Source organism: Schistocerca nitens, chromosome 1 (genome assembly GCF_023898315.1).
Source record: "Schistocerca nitens isolate TAMUIC-IGC-003100 chromosome 1, iqSchNite1.1, whole genome shotgun sequence".
NCBI classification, from domain to species: domain Eukaryota; kingdom Metazoa; phylum Arthropoda; class Insecta; order Orthoptera; family Acrididae; genus Schistocerca; species Schistocerca nitens.
In genome coordinates this window covers 248,068,929-248,086,496 of record NC_064614.1, presented here as the reverse complement: position 1 = coordinate 248,086,496, position 17,568 = coordinate 248,068,929, and the positions used below count along the sequence as shown (strand labels likewise).

At 40.7% G+C, this 17,568-nt stretch overlaps 1 protein-coding gene across 4 annotated transcripts in view; it reads left to right on the top strand.

Moving 5' to 3' along the window:
* Window positions 1-17,568, top strand: part of LOC126246994 (uncharacterized) — a 213,652-nt gene that overhangs the window by 180,120 nt on the left and 15,964 nt on the right. For all 4 annotated transcript variants that reach the window (XM_049948442.1, XM_049948440.1, XM_049948443.1 and 1 more), the window contains one exon: window positions 12,809-13,903. In XM_049948442.1, coding sequence (XP_049804399.1) covers window positions 12,809-13,903 — 1,095 coding nt within the window. The remainder of the gene's footprint in view (window positions 1-12,808; window positions 13,904-17,568) is intronic.

Sequence of the window (17,568 nt, the reverse complement as noted above, 5' to 3'; positions counted from 1 at the left end):
AAATTATTTCGAGCAGTTAGTCCACGAACCCACGCGAATTGTAAATGGTCGCGAAAACACACTTGACCTCTTAGCCACAAACAATCCAGAGCTAATAGAGAGCATCATGACTGATACAGGGATTAGTGATCACAAGGTCGTTGTAGCTAGTCTCAATACCGTTTCTTCCAAATCCACCAGAAACAAACACAAAATAATTTTATTTAAAAAGCGGATAAAGTGTCACTAGAAGCCTTCCTAAGAGACAATCTCCATTCCTTTCGAACTGACTATGCAAATGTAGACGAGATGTGGCTCAAATTCAAAGATATAGTAGCAACAGCAATTGAGAGATTCATACCTCATAAATTGCTAAGAGATGGAACTGATCCCCCATGGTACACAAAACAGGTCCGAACGCTGTTGCAGAGGCAACGGAAAAAGCATGCGAAGTTCAGTAGAACGCGAAATCCCGAAGACTGGCTAAAATTTACAGACGCGCGAAATTTGGCACGGACTTCAATGCGAGATGCCTTTAATACATTCCACAACGAAACATTGTCTCGAAATTTGGTAGAAAATCCGAATAAATTCTGGTCGTATGTAAAGTACACAAGCGGAAAGACGCAGTCAATACCTTCGTTGCGCAGTGCCGATTGGAACTGTTACCGACGACTGTGCCGCTAAAGCGGAGTTATTGAACGCAGTTTTCCGAAAGTCCTTCACCAGGGAAGACGAATGGAATATTCCAGAATTTGAAACACGAACAGCTGCTAGCATGAGTTATTAGAAGTAGATACCTTAGGGGTTGCGAAGCAACTCAAATCGCTTGATACGGGCAAGTCTTCAGGTCCAGATTGTATACCGATTAGGTTCCTTTCAGATTACGCTGATACAATAGCTCCCTACTTAGCAATCATATACAACCGCTCGCTCACCGATAGATCTGTACCTACAGATTGGAAAATTGCGCAGGTCGCACCAATTTTTAAGAAGGGTAGTAGGAGTAATCCATCGAACTGAAGACCTATATCATTGACGTCGGATTACAGTAGGATTTTGGAGCATATACTGTATTCAAACATTATGAATCACCTCGAAGGGAACGATCTATTGATACGTAATCAGCATGGTTTCAGAAAACATCGTTCTTGTGCAACGCAGCTAGCTCTTTATTCGCACGAAGTAATGGCCGCTATCGACAGGGGATCTCAAGTTGATTCCGTATTTCTAGATTTCCGGAAAGCTTTTGTCACCGTTCCTCACAAGCGACTTCTAATCAAGCTGCGGGCCTATGGGGTATCGTTTCAGTTGTACGACTGGATTCGTGATTTCCTGTCAGGAAGGTCGCAGCTCGTAGTAATAGACGGCAAATCATCGAGTAAAACTGAAGTGATATCAGGTTGGTTCAAATGGCTCTGAGCACTATGGGACTCAACTGCTGTGGTCATAAGTCCCCTAGAACTTAGAACTACTTAAACCTAACTAACCTAAGGACAGCACACAACACCCAGCCATCACGAGGCGGAGAAAATCCCTGACCCCGCCGGGAATCGAACCCGTGAACCCGGGCGTGGGAAGCGAGAACGCTACCGCACGACCACGAGATGCGGGCTGATATCAGGTGTTCCCCAGGGAAGCGACCTGGGACATCTGCTGTTCCTGATCTATATAAATGACCTGGGTGACAATCTGAGCAGTTCTCTTAGGTTGTTCGCAGATGATGCTGTAATTTACCGTCTAGTAAGGTCATCCGAAGACCAGTATCGGTTGCAAAGCGATTTAGAAAAGATTGCTATATGGTGTGGCAGGTGGCAGTTGACGCTAAATAACGAAAAGTGTAGGTGATCCACATGAGTTCCAAAAGAAATCCGTTGGAATTCGATTACTCGATAAATAGTACAATTCTCAAGGCTGTCAATTCAACTAAGTACTTGGGTGTTAAAATCACGAACAACTTCAGTCGGAAAGACCACATGGATAATATTGTGGGGAAGGCGAGCCAAAGGTTGCGTTTCATTGGCAGGACACTTAGAAGATGCAACAAGTCCACTAAAGAGACAGCTTACACTACACTCGTTCGTCCTCTGTTAGAATATTGCTGCGCGGTGTGGGATCCTTACCAGGTTGGATTGACGGAGGACATCGAAAGGGTGCAAAAAAAGGGCGGCTCGTTTTGTATTATCACGTAATAGGGGAGAGAGTGTGGCAGATATGATACGCGAGGTGGGATTGAAATCATTAAAGCAAAGACGTTTTTCGTCGCGGCGAGATCTATTTACGAAATTTCAGTCACCAACTTTCTCTTCCGAATGCGAAAATATTTTGTTGAGCCCAACCTACATAGGTAGGAATGATCATCAAAATAAAATAAGAGAAATCAGTCACCAACTTTCTCTTCCGAATGCGAAAATATTTTGTTGAGCCCAACCTACATAGGTAGGAATGATCATCAAAATAAAATAAGAGAAATCAGAGCTCGAACAGAAAGGTTTAGGTGTTCGTTTTTCCCGCGCACTGTTCGGGAGTGGAATGGTAGAGAGATAGTATGATTGTGGTTCGATGAACCCTCTGCCAAGCACTTAAATGTGAATTGCAGAGTATTCCTGTAGATGTAGATGATACGATAAACCGCAATTGCGATAGGCTACAATCCGACCTTTATCAAAGTCGGAAACGTGATGGTACACATTTCTCCTCCTTACACGAGGCAACACAACAACGTTTCACCAGGCAACGCCGGCAACTGCTGTTTGTGTATGAGAAATCGGTTGGAAACTTTCCTCATGTCAGCACGTTGTAGGTGTCGCCACTGGCACCAACCTTGTGTGAGTGCTCTGAAAAGCTAATCATTTGCATATCACAGCATTTTCTTCCTGTCGGTTAAATTTCGCGTCTGTAGCACGTCATCTTCGTGGTGTAGCAATTTTAATGGCCAGTAGTGTACTTCATCTGCTGTGCTGTCAATTGCTCTTCGCACTACTTTGTTACCTACTCCTCGAAACCAAGCGGGTGACTCAACTGTTAAGGTACTGGACTCGAATTTGGAAACATTAGGCTTTAGATACCTGTTTTACGATAATCATCGTCCCTGGGTACTGCCGGAAGACGACGAACATACAGATTATAAAATCCATACCGTGAATACAATGGGACTCGAAACCTTAAAGTTTGTTTGGTGGTACTCGCCTAAGCGATGAAGGCTAGGCACACAAAAGGCCTGTTTGCATTTGGAGTTACTTTACAATGTTGGCAGTTTAAAATCCAACACCGTGTAGCCAACTTGCACGCAACAAATATCACATTAGCATGAGGTGTACAATATACTTGGATATGCAAATGATTACCTTTACCGGTAAAGCGCACCAGCATGAAGTAGGGACATAAACATCTACATGCATACATAGTCCAGAAGCAACCGTACTGTGCGTGGCGGAGGGTACTCTGTACCACTACTATTCATTTCCTTTCCTGGAGGAGGAGGAGGATATTAGTGTTTAACGTCCCGTCGACAACGAGGTCATTAGAGACGGAGCGCAAGCTCGGGTGAGGGAAGGATGGGGAAGGAAATCGGCCGTGCCCTTTCAAAGGAACCATCCCGGCATTTGCCTGAAGTGATTTAGGGAAATCACGGAAAACCTAAATCAGGATGGCCGGAGACGGGATTGAACCGTCGTCCTCCCGAATGCGAGTCCAGTGTGCTAACCACTGCGCCACCTCGCTCGGTACATTTCCTTTCCTGTCTGACTCGCAAATAGAGCTAGGGAAAAACAACTCTCTGTACGCCACCTTATGAGCCCTAATTTCCCCTACCTTACCTTCGTGATCCATACGCGATATGTACGTTGGTGGCAGTGCTGTCAGCTTCAAATGCTGGTTCTCTAAGTATTCCCGATAGTGATCATCGAAAAGATACCCTTATCTCTAGTGAACACTCGCCGTCGAGGACAACATACTGGGTTCTATTACTCAAGAACTCTTCGAGCCACTCACGTATCTGGGAACCTATTCCTTATACTCGTACCTTCACTAACAATCTGCAGTGGGGTGCCGTGTCAGAAGCTTTCCCGAAGTCTAGAGACAGGGGCTCTACCTGTTTGCCCTCCGTCTTAGTTCGCAGGATCTCATGTGAGGAAAGGTCAAGCTGAGTTTCGCACTAGCTATGTTTTCTAAAACCATGATGATTCGCGCACGTAACCTTCTCGGTCTCAAAAAACTTATTGTATTGGAACTAAGAATATATTCGAAGGATTCTGCAGCAGATCGATGTTACGGATATTGGTCTGTGATTTTGCGGGCCCGTCTTGTACCTTCCACTTTAAAAGTGGCAACTATTTATTTGCAGCTCGTACAAAATACATACGTGTTTCAAAGTTTTACTGACCTTCAAAGTAGTCACCAGCATTGTGTATAACCCGTTGCCACCGATGTGGAAGTCGTAGGATACTCGTAGCAGTCCAGTCGTGCTGACAGTTCGAGCGGCGCGGTCTATTGGCCGACGAATTTGTAGCACTTCTGAAGCGAATGCCTTGAAGTGTTTCCTCCAGTTTAGAAATCGAGTTGAACTTACGAGTGCTTAAGTCAGGGGAGTGCAGTAGGTGGTATAGCACTTAGCAGCCCCATCAGTCAAACAAATCAGTAACAGCTTGCACTGGACGTGCTTAAGCATTGTCCTGCAAAATGATGGTCAGGTCCTACAGAAAGTGTCAGCACTTCTTCCTCTAAGCTGGTCGTAGGTTGTGTTCCAAAAATGAATAGCACAGAGACAGAAGTGATGACACTTTCTGCCGGACCTGACCATCGTTTTGCAGGACAATGCTCAAGCACGTACAGAGCAAGCTGTTGCTGATTTGTTTGACTGATGGGGCTGCTAAGTGCTATACCACCTACTGCACTTCCCTGACCCTCGTAAGTTCAACTCGATTTCTAAACTGAAGGGAACAATTCATGGCATTCGCTTCAGAACTGCTACAAATTCGCGGGGAAATAGACCGCACCGCTCGAACTATCAACACAGCAGGACTGCTAAGAGTATCCTACGACTTCCACATCGCTGGCAACGGGTTGTGCACAATGCTGGTGATTACTTTGAAGGTCAGTAAAATTTTGGAAAACGTATCTATTTTGTACGAGCTGTAAATAAATAGTTGCCACTATTAAAGTTACAACCCTCGTATACAGGAGTCGCCTGCGATTTTTCCAGTAACTTGGGATTTTGCGCTGGCGAGAGATTGTGATAAATGCAAGCTAATGCCGTAAAGGACTCTTTGTAAAACCGAATTGGGATTTCATCCGGACCTGGCGACTTATTTGCTTTCAGTTCTTTCTCTGCGCCAGGGATGCTTATTACACTGTCGTCCATAGGGGACCACGTTCAATAGTCAAACGACGGTATGCTTGTGCGATTCTCCTCCGTTAACGATTTCTTAAATGCGAAATTTAAAACTTCGGCTTTATTTTCGCTATCTTCTATTGCCAAAGCAATCGCGAGAAGCCTCAGTCGCACTTCGCGGTTTTACAAAGGACCAGAATTTTCTCGGCTTCTCGGCAAGATCTATTGCTAAGATATGACGGTAGCATCGATATTTTTTCAGATGCAGGAATACTGTTAAATTTTGCCTTTTGTCATTACCGCGTTCTTGTTTGAACCGGGAATGCAACGGTCATTGCTTCCTCAGCATTTTCTAAATTTCGTTATTGAACCGCGGTGGATGTTTTCCGTCCGTAATCCACTTTACTTGGCACATCGTTCTCTAGAGCACGATTTACAGTCTCTTTACACCTTGCCCGTAATTCCTCTATGTCCAAATTACTGGAACCAAATGATGTCAGTTCAGTAAGTGAGATGAATAACGCTACGTACATTTTGTATGTAACGGTTCCTCATTCAGAAATGGCATTTGAATGTTGGTTATTTCGAGAAGGTGATTCCATGCCTTGTGTAAAGTGAAGAAACGTGTAGCAGTACGGAATGTCAAATTAAACACATTTCAACTGTCTAAATTTCCAAATTTTTATTTTATTGGGCTACCAACTTTGGCTACGCCATCAACTTGAAAAGAAAGCACGTTCAGACATAGAACTTATTGGTGTGAATGAAAACCTTTCCAAGTCTGTCTCATTCACTAAACACAACTGTGCACAAGGACACATTCACAGAATCTCTAAATTTCCCAAAATAGCAAGAAATAACTTGATTGATGACCATGGACCACGTGCTCCCAACTTCTGAAATACACTACATCCACCCCAGGGGCCACAATACTTCTTCATTTGACAAAGGGAGCCAGCCGGCTCCTCAATTTTGTGAACTCCAGACGACTTCACAAAATTATTTAACATTCAGGCCTCCAGCCAATTTGAAGCAGAGGCAGAATGTAGGCATTTTCATGTGTTTGCTGATAGAGCTTCTGTAAGGTACTGCTTCTTGGACTATCATGGGGAAATTATTCATCCTTACAGTCAGCCTAGTTGACTCCTACTGCCACCAATTTTGGAGGATTATGGGAAGATGGGCTCATTGTCTTTAGACTGAACTAAAATGCCTTTCCCCTGCAAGTGGAAACAGGCCAAGGTGACTACAATGGTAAACAGGTCTAGCACAAATAGGCAGCCAGGAAATGAGGCGTTTTATTACTTCATTCGTGAGGTACCAGTCTTCAAGCACTGGGGCATCCTCTTACAATTCCTGGTTCATCACAGAGAGATGATCAACCACAATGTTCTTTGTCATTCAGACTTGTTTGAGCACAATGGAACCTAAGACCATCTGTGCCACCTAACGAGTGTCATATGATGTTGCATTGTTGCCGTACACTCCCACCAACCCAGTATGGATTGCTGCAGCATTGTACATTTCAAATGCCACCATACTGTTGGAACAGTCTATCTATTCCCTTTATTTGAATAAAAACTTTAGTTACAAATTCTGTCCAGATTAAAGAATTCGGTGTGCAGCAGAAGCTTCTTGCTGGTTGCACTTACATAAAGGATCAACACTGAAATTTTGCAAGTCCTTATGTTAGGCTCAAGTCTGTTGTAATGCTGTGTGATTCTAAGCCAGAGACAAATAACAAATATAATCCAGGTTCACAGTGCAGTTTGTTGATAGAGCAATAACCAGTGCATATTTGATGAGCATGTAGGGAAGAATGCCAGAATGAGTTGTCTCTGTGCATGGAACTTTATCCCGCTCCAGAGATGATGGTATCGCAGCATGTGACATGGCATGATAGAAGAGGGTGTATCTCTGGCCCATAGCTGTGTACTTCCTACTTGCTGCAAGTGTGTGCACTAATTGCGGCAGTGAGTACATATCTCATTCTCTGTGTCTGGCTACCGCAGGCATAATACTCAACTTTATAAATGGGCTATGCTGCTTTGTTTTGGTTCCTCTAACGGCTTGCTAAGGTACTGTGGCATGCGGATTTCAGGTGTACCAAGACTGCAGAGATTTGTCTGTAAGAAAGCAAAATGCCACACAGCGAGAGGACACCCTAAAAGGATTTCTCAACCATCTGAACAGCATACATGAGAACATCAAGTTCACAATGAAATTAGAAGAAAATGAGTGCCTAACCTTCCTCAATATCCTCATAAAGAAGAAAATGGATGGCACGCTGAGACACTTGGTCTACTGAAAGAAAACACACAAGAACCTGTACCTCAACACCCACAGCTTCCACCAACCAGCACAATGGAAATCCATGCTCACTGCCCTTGTCCACAGAGTGCATGACATGCGACAAGGACAATCTACCTACTGAGAGCCTTTCAGAAAAATGGCTACACTGGGATGCAGATTAGATATGCTCTCAAAATTAGCAAGAAGAAAGATGACCTACAGTAAGAAGAGGACAACAAGGGCCTGGCATTGCTTCCATACGTGGGGCTGCCCACGGCAAAGATTGCCAGACGAACAAGATCAAAACTATCTTTCATCTTCCACCAAAAATCAGGAACATGCTGGTCTCAATGAAGGATAACTTGAGTCTCAGAACACTGGGTGTCTACAGCATTTCCTCTGAATATGGAACATAGTATATTGGACAGATGCAGCCTTACATCACACAATGCATCTCTGAGCGTATGAGAAGTGTTTGCCTCAGACAAAAGGAAAAATCTGCAGTAGCCGAGAACAGCCTCCGTGAAGAACACATGTTTCAATTGGAACAAACCTAGATGCTGTGTACAGCGAATGGTTTCTGGGACTCAATTATTAAAGAGGCATTAGAAATATGAGTCAATGATAACCTGGTCAGTAGGGATAGTGGCTTTGAACTTAGCACTGCTTGGGACACAAATTAGCAAGAATACAATGAGAGCAAATCCATGGAGGCAGGACAGTGGCAACTGACGGAAGAAACAGGCCGCACCGAGACAAGACAGTGGGACTCACCACCCATGGCTCCTACCTACCACACGCTGCTGCGCCGATTCCACTCACACCTGATTAGTCTGACCAACGCCAAGGATTCAGAGAAGCCCGTGACCCAGTAGCTATAAAGACCCGGATGATTCATGAACCCAACACATTGCCTGAAGATGGCAAGTAAGAAATTTGCTGAAACGTTGCTGGAGAGTGATGTATTGACTTGACTGTCAACTCGAGAAGATTTTATCATCAAGATTTGCTGAGAAAGCCAGCATTCTCATGTACCTTAAAGTGTTGTAATCAATTAATCAGAGGTCTAAAGACGTATTATATAGAAGAGTATGTCTACTGATGTGAATTATACATGAGGCACATGGATCTTAGTGAGGTTGTGAAACACTGAAACTTGATTTCTTCTAGCCAGTTTGAGATGCTTAACTTATAAACACTTTCTATCTAGTAGAGTGCAGCAAACATGATCATTCATTGTTTCATTAAGTTGTGAAACACTAAAACTTGATTTGTTGTGACAGTCTAGGATACTTGACTCATAAATATGGTTCATGTAGTAGAGTGCAACATTCATGACCGTTCAGTGTTTCATTAGTACTTAAGAATAACTAGTAAATAAAAGCCACCAGAACACTGACAAAGTTCTGACCAGAATAGAACAGAATAAATCATTATTCGCCTATCAGAATTGTCCAAACAATTGACTTTACCAAAGTTTTATACAATAATCAACTACATACACAGAAAATAACTAGCTTAGTTAAGAATTTTAAGATTCTCTTTAATACTTGTGAAACACATATATTATAAAGATTTTTTCCTAGGACATCTTCAGTTGAATAGAATTTGCTGTATTTTAGCTACATTTGTAATAACACTCTCATATTTATTTGGTGGTATTGTGGTATTGTACAAACTGAGTATGATAACTTCATGGAAAATTTTATGCTTAAGTACAGTACTTATAACAGAGTAGCATATATATCACTGATCAAAGCAAAGTCAATTCCACTCTTTAAAATTGCATGATTTCTTCATTTACTTCATTTGGTCCAAATACTCTGATATTATTCCTAGTTGCTTTAACAATACTGCAGGTAAATCGGTGCTTGAAGAATAGACATAAAACTTACGGTTCACATCAAAACAGGCAGTTGCCAACTATTTAGAATTTGTCTGGTTCCTTCCTTATATACAGTGACAGTTATTCACCTATAAGTACACTGGTGACATTTGAAACTGTTTGGACATATCCATCCATTCAAATATTAGTCACTGAATACCTCATTGTTAAAAAAACAACATGTCAGTTCTGTGGCACCAAATGTCTAATTCCTCTAATACATCACTTTGCTATCATACATTCTGTTTACTTTACCATCCCTGAAAATTCTACTTCATAATAGAATGTGCAGAACTTGATGAATGAATCTTAGTTGTGCATGTGGGTTACCAATGTTCTAGTCATTGTCTTGTTTGATGTAATGTTTTCTTCGTCTTCTTATGTATGTTAGATACTTTCTTTGTTTAAAAAAGTACAGTATTTAAACATTTGTCACAAAACAGAAAATTACCTGACACTCAAAGTTGTTTTAGTCACATGAGTCTCACTAAACAAAAGTGTGCGTATGAAAAGGAGGAAGAACTTAGAGCTACAAAACATAACAACCTTAATAAGAATAAGAATCTTCATTAGCCATTTAGTATTTTCTTCTACAATGGGCTTCATCAGTAAGTTCAATTACAGTGTAAAGATGGTTATATTCTCATAACAATGTATATATAAATCATATGAAACTTAGTGTAGTACAACAGCACACATTTGGAATTTTATATATTATTAATTTTACAATAAAAAGGAAAACATTATACAGATTTATATTAAGCAGGGAGTATTCATGTTGATGACACTATGTCATTATCATATACATGTTGATAACGCAATGTCATTATCCTAAGCTATTGATACAAATTTAGGTCCTACTAAAGGCAGAGGTACCTTTCTCTATGTTAAAACAGCAAATCTGCCATATTACAATCTTTAAATTCATCAACTGAGTAAAATGGTTTACCTTCGAGCCATTGACCCAATGTTGTCTTAAATTTACTTTTAGATACTATTTGTATAATTTTAGGGAGCATATTAAACAGTTCGAGGCCTACATATTTATAACTATTATGTATATCTAAAAACAAAGATGTCAATATAATAGAGGGAAACATTACACGTGGGAAAAATATATCTAAAAACAAAGATGATGTGACTTACTGAACGAAAGCGCTGGCAGGTCGATAAACACACAAACACACACACAAAATTCAAGCTTTCGCAACCAATGGTTGCTTCATCAGGAAAGAGGGAAGGAGAGGGAAAGACGAAAGGATGTGGGTTTTAAGGGAGAGGGTAAGGAGTCATTCCAATCCCGGGAGCGGAAAGACTTACCTTAGGGGGAAAAAAGGACAGGTATACACTTGCACACACACCCATATCCAACCGCACATACACAGACACAAGCAGACATTTAAATGTCTGCTTGTGTCTGTGTATGTGCGGTTGGATATGGGTGTGTGTGCGAGTGTATACCTGTCCTTTTTTCCCCCTAAGGTAAGTCTTTCCGCTCCCGGGATTGTAAAGGCCTTTACAAATGTCTGCTTGTGTCTGTGTATGTGCGGTTGGATATGGGTGTGTGTGCGAGTGTATACCTGTCCTTTTTTCCCCCTGAGGTAAGTCTTTCCACTCCCGGGATTGGAATGACTCCTTACCCTCTCCCTTAAAACCCATATCCTTTCGTCTTGCCCTCTCCTTCCCTCTTTCCTGATGAAGCAACCGTTGGTTGCGAAAGCTTGAATTTTGTGTGTATGTTTGTGTTTGTTTGTGTCTCTATCGACCTGCCAGCGCTTTCGTTTGGTAAGTCACATCATCTTTGTTTTTAGATATATTTTTCCCACATGGAATGTTTCCCTCTATTATATCCATATCATTAACTATTATGTATCTTAGACAGTCTAGAGTATGGCAGATCAATTGTGTGGTTTCGTCTTGTATTGTGGGTGTGGACAGATTACCTAAGGGGATATTGAGCTATGTTTTCTTTTACGTGTAGTAAGCAATAATAGATGTACAAACAAGGAACTGTAATGAAACTTCCTGGCAGATTAAAACTGTGTGCCCGACCGAGACTCGAACTCGGGACCTTTGCCTTTCGCGGGCAAGTGCTCTACCACTTTTTATCAGCGCACACTCCGCTGCAGAGTGAAAATCTCATTCTGGAAACATCCCCCAGGCTGTGGCTAAGCCATGTCTCCGCAATATCCTTTCTTTCAGGAGTGCTAGTTCTGCATGGTTCGCAGGAGAGCTTCTGTAAAGTTTGGAAGGTAGGAGACGAGGTACTGGCAGAAGTAAAGCTATGAGTACCGGTCGTGAGTCGTGCTTCGGTAGCTCAGTGGTAGAGCACTTGCCCGCGAAAGGCAAAGGTCCCGAGTTCGAGTCTCGGTCGGGCACACAGTTTTAATCTGCCAGGAAGTTTCATATCAGCGCACACTCCGCTGCAGAGTGAAAATCTCATTCTGGAAACATCCCCCAGGCTGTGGCTAAGCCATGTCTCCGCAATATCCTTTCTTTCAGGAGTGCTAGTTCTGCATGGTTCGCAGGAGAGCTTCTGTAAAGTTTGGAAGGTAGGAGACGAGGTACTGGCAGAAGTAAAGCTGTGAGTACCGGTCGTGAGTCGTGCTTCGGTAGCTCAGTGGTAGAGCACTTGCCCGCGAAAGGCAAAGGTCCCGAGTTCGAGTCTCGGTCGGGCACACAGTTTTAATCTGCCAGGAAGTTTCATATCAGCGCACACTCCGCTGCAGAGTGAAAATCTCATTAAGGAACTGTAATGATGTTAAGTTTTTTGAAATGTTTCCTGCATGTATCCCTAGGAGATAAACCCACTATACATCGAAGAGCTTTTTTTTGCCATCTGAAAATTGATATAGAATTGGGAGAATTTCCCCAGAGCAGAATATCATATGAAAGATGGGGGTGGATATAACCAAAATAGGAATTCAGCAGTAAGTTTTGGCTGACATTACTCCTAAGCTTATAAAGTAGGAACATAGCATAGATTGGGTCGTGCATTCAGAGGTGAACCATTTGCATATATGAAGACATAAAAACATTATGTATTCTTCGTTAATTTATATTTGGTACTCTCTGGTAGCCCTAATTTAAAAATATTCATGTTTGTTGTCCGATTTCCTTCCATGCTAAAGAACCATTTGAGGCATTTGCAATGAAAAGAATTTGTAACTTTGTGTAGTGTTATGTTAACTTGATTTTGTGTGTAACATTAAAGATTTTCAATAGGGTTGTGCTAGATTGGCAGAATTTATTTCTGCTCTTGTGCTTTATTGAAATTAATTTTTTTCCTCTGTAGTTACTAATATTTTCACTGTTTGCAGTTATGCTGTTGCTGCTCTTTTTACCATTGCTGAATGTAACATCTGGAACCAAGGAGACAGAAGAGGAAGATGTGTACAAAGTCTTACTACCATCTAGTCAGACGTTCTTGAAAAAGCATGTAGAAGCCGTATCCAGTTACCAAGATCCAAAGGCTGTGGAGAAAGAGAATTTTGTTGCTATTGTAAATCAACCAGGAGTTACATTTGTCCATAAAAGAGCTATTTCAAGTGGTGAACTGGATCTATTAGAACTTAATTCTGTACAGTCTAATAATGGGCACAGTGACAGTGATTCCAGTAGGAAAGCAAGTGTCTTCCACGAACAATTCACAACTCCACTTTCTGCTGACCCAGACAAACTATTGAACCCAAATAAGGAACATCCAAGTTTACAAGTTGTAAATACTGCAGCCATATGGAAGAATGTGTTTGAAACAAGTGCAAATGCCCCAGTATTAAAGAAAGTTGGAGACAAACATGTATTTTTGTACAACATAAATTCAAACACAAAAAGTGAAAGATTTAACAAAGTGGACAGTGAATTTCAGTATGGTTTCCGAAACAAAAATTCTCATAGTTTGAAGAAGAACAAGAGGTCTGTCATTACCCTTGGTGATTCAGAAACTGTACAGACAGCGGACTGCGTGAACAGATCATCAGTAAATCGCACTTGTGGAAATGATGGTAGGTTTAACTTTGTGCCTGGCAGTGATGATTCCAGCAGAACTGCCAGTAATATTCAGCTGAACAATACTTCCAGTGACAGAAATCGTAAAAGCGTGAAAGACTTCAGCATGTTTTCGCAATCAAGACTGACATTGCCATTTCAAAAAAAGAAGTTAGTTGATATTACTGATAGCAGTATGGGTTACAGATCACCATCAACTATTGATTCTTCTCAGAAACATCAACCACCTTCAGGGAACAGCAGTGAAACCAGTGCCACTGCAAGCAGATCAATAAACATATCATACTCGATCCCCAGTGTGAAGTCAGCTGGAAGATTATCAGCTACAACCATCCCTCCTGAAGGTCTGGATGCTGCATCAATAACAGGAATTACTGTGGGATTAGTTGTCTTCCTTGGCATAGTAGGTAAGTTTTGATGACCATCTGTTTTCATATTCATGATGAAATACCATGTAAAAAAATTACATCTTAGTACATGTATGTGCTCATATCTTGTATACTGCAGGGACAAAACCAGAACAGAGTAAGCTGGTAAAGACCAGAAATTGTAATGCAGTAGTATAGAATGTAAACATACTAATAACCAAAATTTGATACCTGAGCTTTCAAAATTATTATGAAAGTTTAAATAATCCATTTTTCTTTGTTTGATAATTGAATGGCAAAGGAAACAGCAAAAAATGTGATGCATTGATTCTTAATGGTCAAATAAATGGGCTTGGAAGAATGGATTCAGAGAAACTGAAGAGTTTTTTGTGATAGAGCCACTGTATACAAAGAGAAAATTATAAAGAAGTTAACAAGCAGACATAAGTGAAATGTAATGTGAATGCATGTGACAGTGCCAACAGTTGTAATAAATACATTTTCAAGAGGCTAACCACTAAGGCAAGAATAAATAAATGAGAAAAAATGGAAGCAGAAGCATTTTCACGTATAAACATTGATAGTGTCAATATAAATTAAAATGGTGAACTAAGATGTTAAAAAAAGAAAAATAAGAAAGAAGGGTAAGAAAGGAAGTGACAGGTGGCAGGAAAATCAGAAAATGGAAAACAATATTGAGCACATGTACAGGAGTACTGGTGAACCAAGCCAGTGAAAAAGACAAACTTTAGAGAGTAGTAGACTGAAGAAACCAACTGGCGCAGGAAATATGAAGTTAGTGGGAGTCAAGAAAAAATGCCAGAACAGGAAAAGAAATGACTACAGAATGAGTTAAGATAATTAGAGGAATGTCATTGTATTTTAGTAGTTATTTTACTGTGTCTGCCACATTTTGCGTGTATTTTCTATTGTTTACTATGTACTTTACCTTATTCTGTGCAAAACTCAATCTCTAGGGTGATACTTTTTAATATGTGTCAGTCATTAAATTTACAATTGTGTGTTCAATCAAGCAATGGGAAATCCAGATGATTATGAAAGTTGCTACTCACCATATAGCGGAGATGGTGAGTCGCAGATAGGCATAAGAAAAAGATTGTCACAAATAATCTTTCAGTCAATGAGGCTTTTGTCAAAAATAGACAACATTCACACACACACACACACACACACACACACACACACACACACACACACACACACTGCACTCTCTTGCAGCTGAAGCCACATTACAAGCAGCAGCAAATGCAACTCACACACACAACGGTAGTCAATGGCAGGTGAAGCCACTTACTTGCTACGCACTTATCCATCTGTGATACAACTCCCAGTCATGGCAGAATTCATTTGGCATCATATCACAGGGGTAACCAAATAAACTCCCTCAAACATTTTTAAATTGACATGGAAATAGAATAGTTTCCCAACTTATGAAATAAGTAATTTTAATTTTCCTCCTGCAAAGGACTGAAGCTTCTGAAGCAATTATCATAGTGCTGTCCTTATTAGCACTGCAAAAAATACCATGAAACAGATTATGAATATCTTCTCTGGATATTAAAATCAAGTAAACTCTTTATCTGCTGTTAATGTGAGTAGGTGAGATATTATTCCTTTGTTGATAATGAGGTACTACCTGTGATAATACTTGGAGGAATAATGTTTCCATGCAGCTTAAAAGTATGAGGCTTATCATAGTTATGAGGTTCCAACACAAGTTTAAATACCGAAACCGTAAAGTTCTATCAGACTAGTATGAACAAAAGAGCAGTGACAAAGTACATTTTAAGCATAACTAGCTGTGTTGTTAATTATTAATTAATAAACATCTAATGAAAGGAGAACTGTTGCGTTACCTTCTTCCTCTGGTACAGTTAATAAATCTGGATCAGATTACTGTCCTTATGACAGAGGTGATATTAACTAACTAGGAGCAGCCTGCATTGTATGAGTAACCTCATGCCTGATTTCTTCCCCAAAATTCAAAGCATGTCATCATCAGTATCTTTATTCATGATGTTACCAGGAGCCGTTGATGGGTGTAGTCACCTTATGTTGAGGGTCGAGAACAAAGGTGACGAAATTTTGAAGATTATCTAGTAGCGATGCTCCTGTTCACTGTATTAGATAGAACAACCCACACATTCTCAAGATGCTGCTGACAGCGGAGACAAAACCTCCAAGTACAAGTAAAACAAATCTTTAAGTATAACATCGAGTTGTCTACGAACAAAACGAATGTGCTCTACAACACATTCCTTGTGCTGAAAAGACATACCTCGGCTTTTGATTGTAGTAGTGTAAATGTATATTCCAGGTTGTCATTTAAAATGTGCAAATCCATCACATCTTGCAGTTTTTCTTAAATCCACTAACCTTGTGTCTTCAGAGATGTCCCTTCACTGCAGTGGGGGTGCTCAGTCATGGGCTTGTACAGAAGTGGTAGATGTAACTCTGTAGTGGTGGTATTTAGAGGATATCCTTAACTACTTGCCCTGCAGTAAACAGCACACAGTTTATCATCACAGTTCACTGTGCACTTAATGCATTGCACAAGATATTTGTTATCAATAGTTCTGCAATTATGGGCAGATGGCAGTTTAATTACTTCCAGCACCAATATGGGACAGCACTATAGATCGGCCTGCACCTATGCAATCATAAATGACATTTAAATGATAAATCTTAACAGCTGATGAGAGCCACTACAGATGCAACAGTACACTGTGGACTCTGCTCCTAGACTGCTTTTACAATGTAATGATTAGCCTAACTGTCAAGTGCTTCCACTGATACAACTGCTCACTGTGGGCCCTGCTACAACACTGACCTTTGAGTTCCTGTTGACATTGGAGCTCTCCTGTGTCAGTGTTATTACATATAACTTGCTCAACTAGTAGTAAGTCATGGGTGATGCCAGTCCACATCATCAAGGTGCCTTGTAACGTCCACATCATTCTTATATCATATTGCCCTCTAGGCAGACAGTAGGTTTTGCACAGTATCGCATATTTTGCACAGTATTGCACGAGCTTGTGAAGTCCTAGATACCTTTTCCATAAGATAAATGTTATAGCTCCCTTACTAGGGCAAAATTAGCATGATTCTCATAATATTGGCCATTTTGTTGTTTATAAAGTTTATCGAACTTAATGTACAGGTTAAACCATTTCCTTCCCGCACAGACACTTGTGACCATGTAAAAATTACCAGCATATAAATTAATTATATTCTTGTTGGGTTGCAGCTGGATCACACAGTAATATTGACAAAATATTTTCAGCATTTTACCTGGCCACTATTTTCAGGTGAGAAATTTTTTTTGCAAAATCTCACCTGAACTGATACCGACAATGAACAGCGGGCCTTTTATACATGGAGAACCAAAGCACCAGTGAGAGAAATTATTGCTCTGTCTCTTAATACAAAGTGAAGGTACAGCACCTCACTGGTGAAAGCTGGCAGAAATGATGAATCACTGCAGAGTATATGCCTCTGCCAGCCAAGCCAAAGACAGTTGTTGTTTAAGTCAAGATAAAACAGTTTTCATCTTTTACTTTAATTCACATAATTCCATTTTTATTTACGGCATTCTGAGTTATAGTCTTTATGAATCAATGGAAGTTGATTCACTGCTCTTGTTCATTTCCAAGAATATTTTTAGCTCAGGAAAGGTCAGTAGA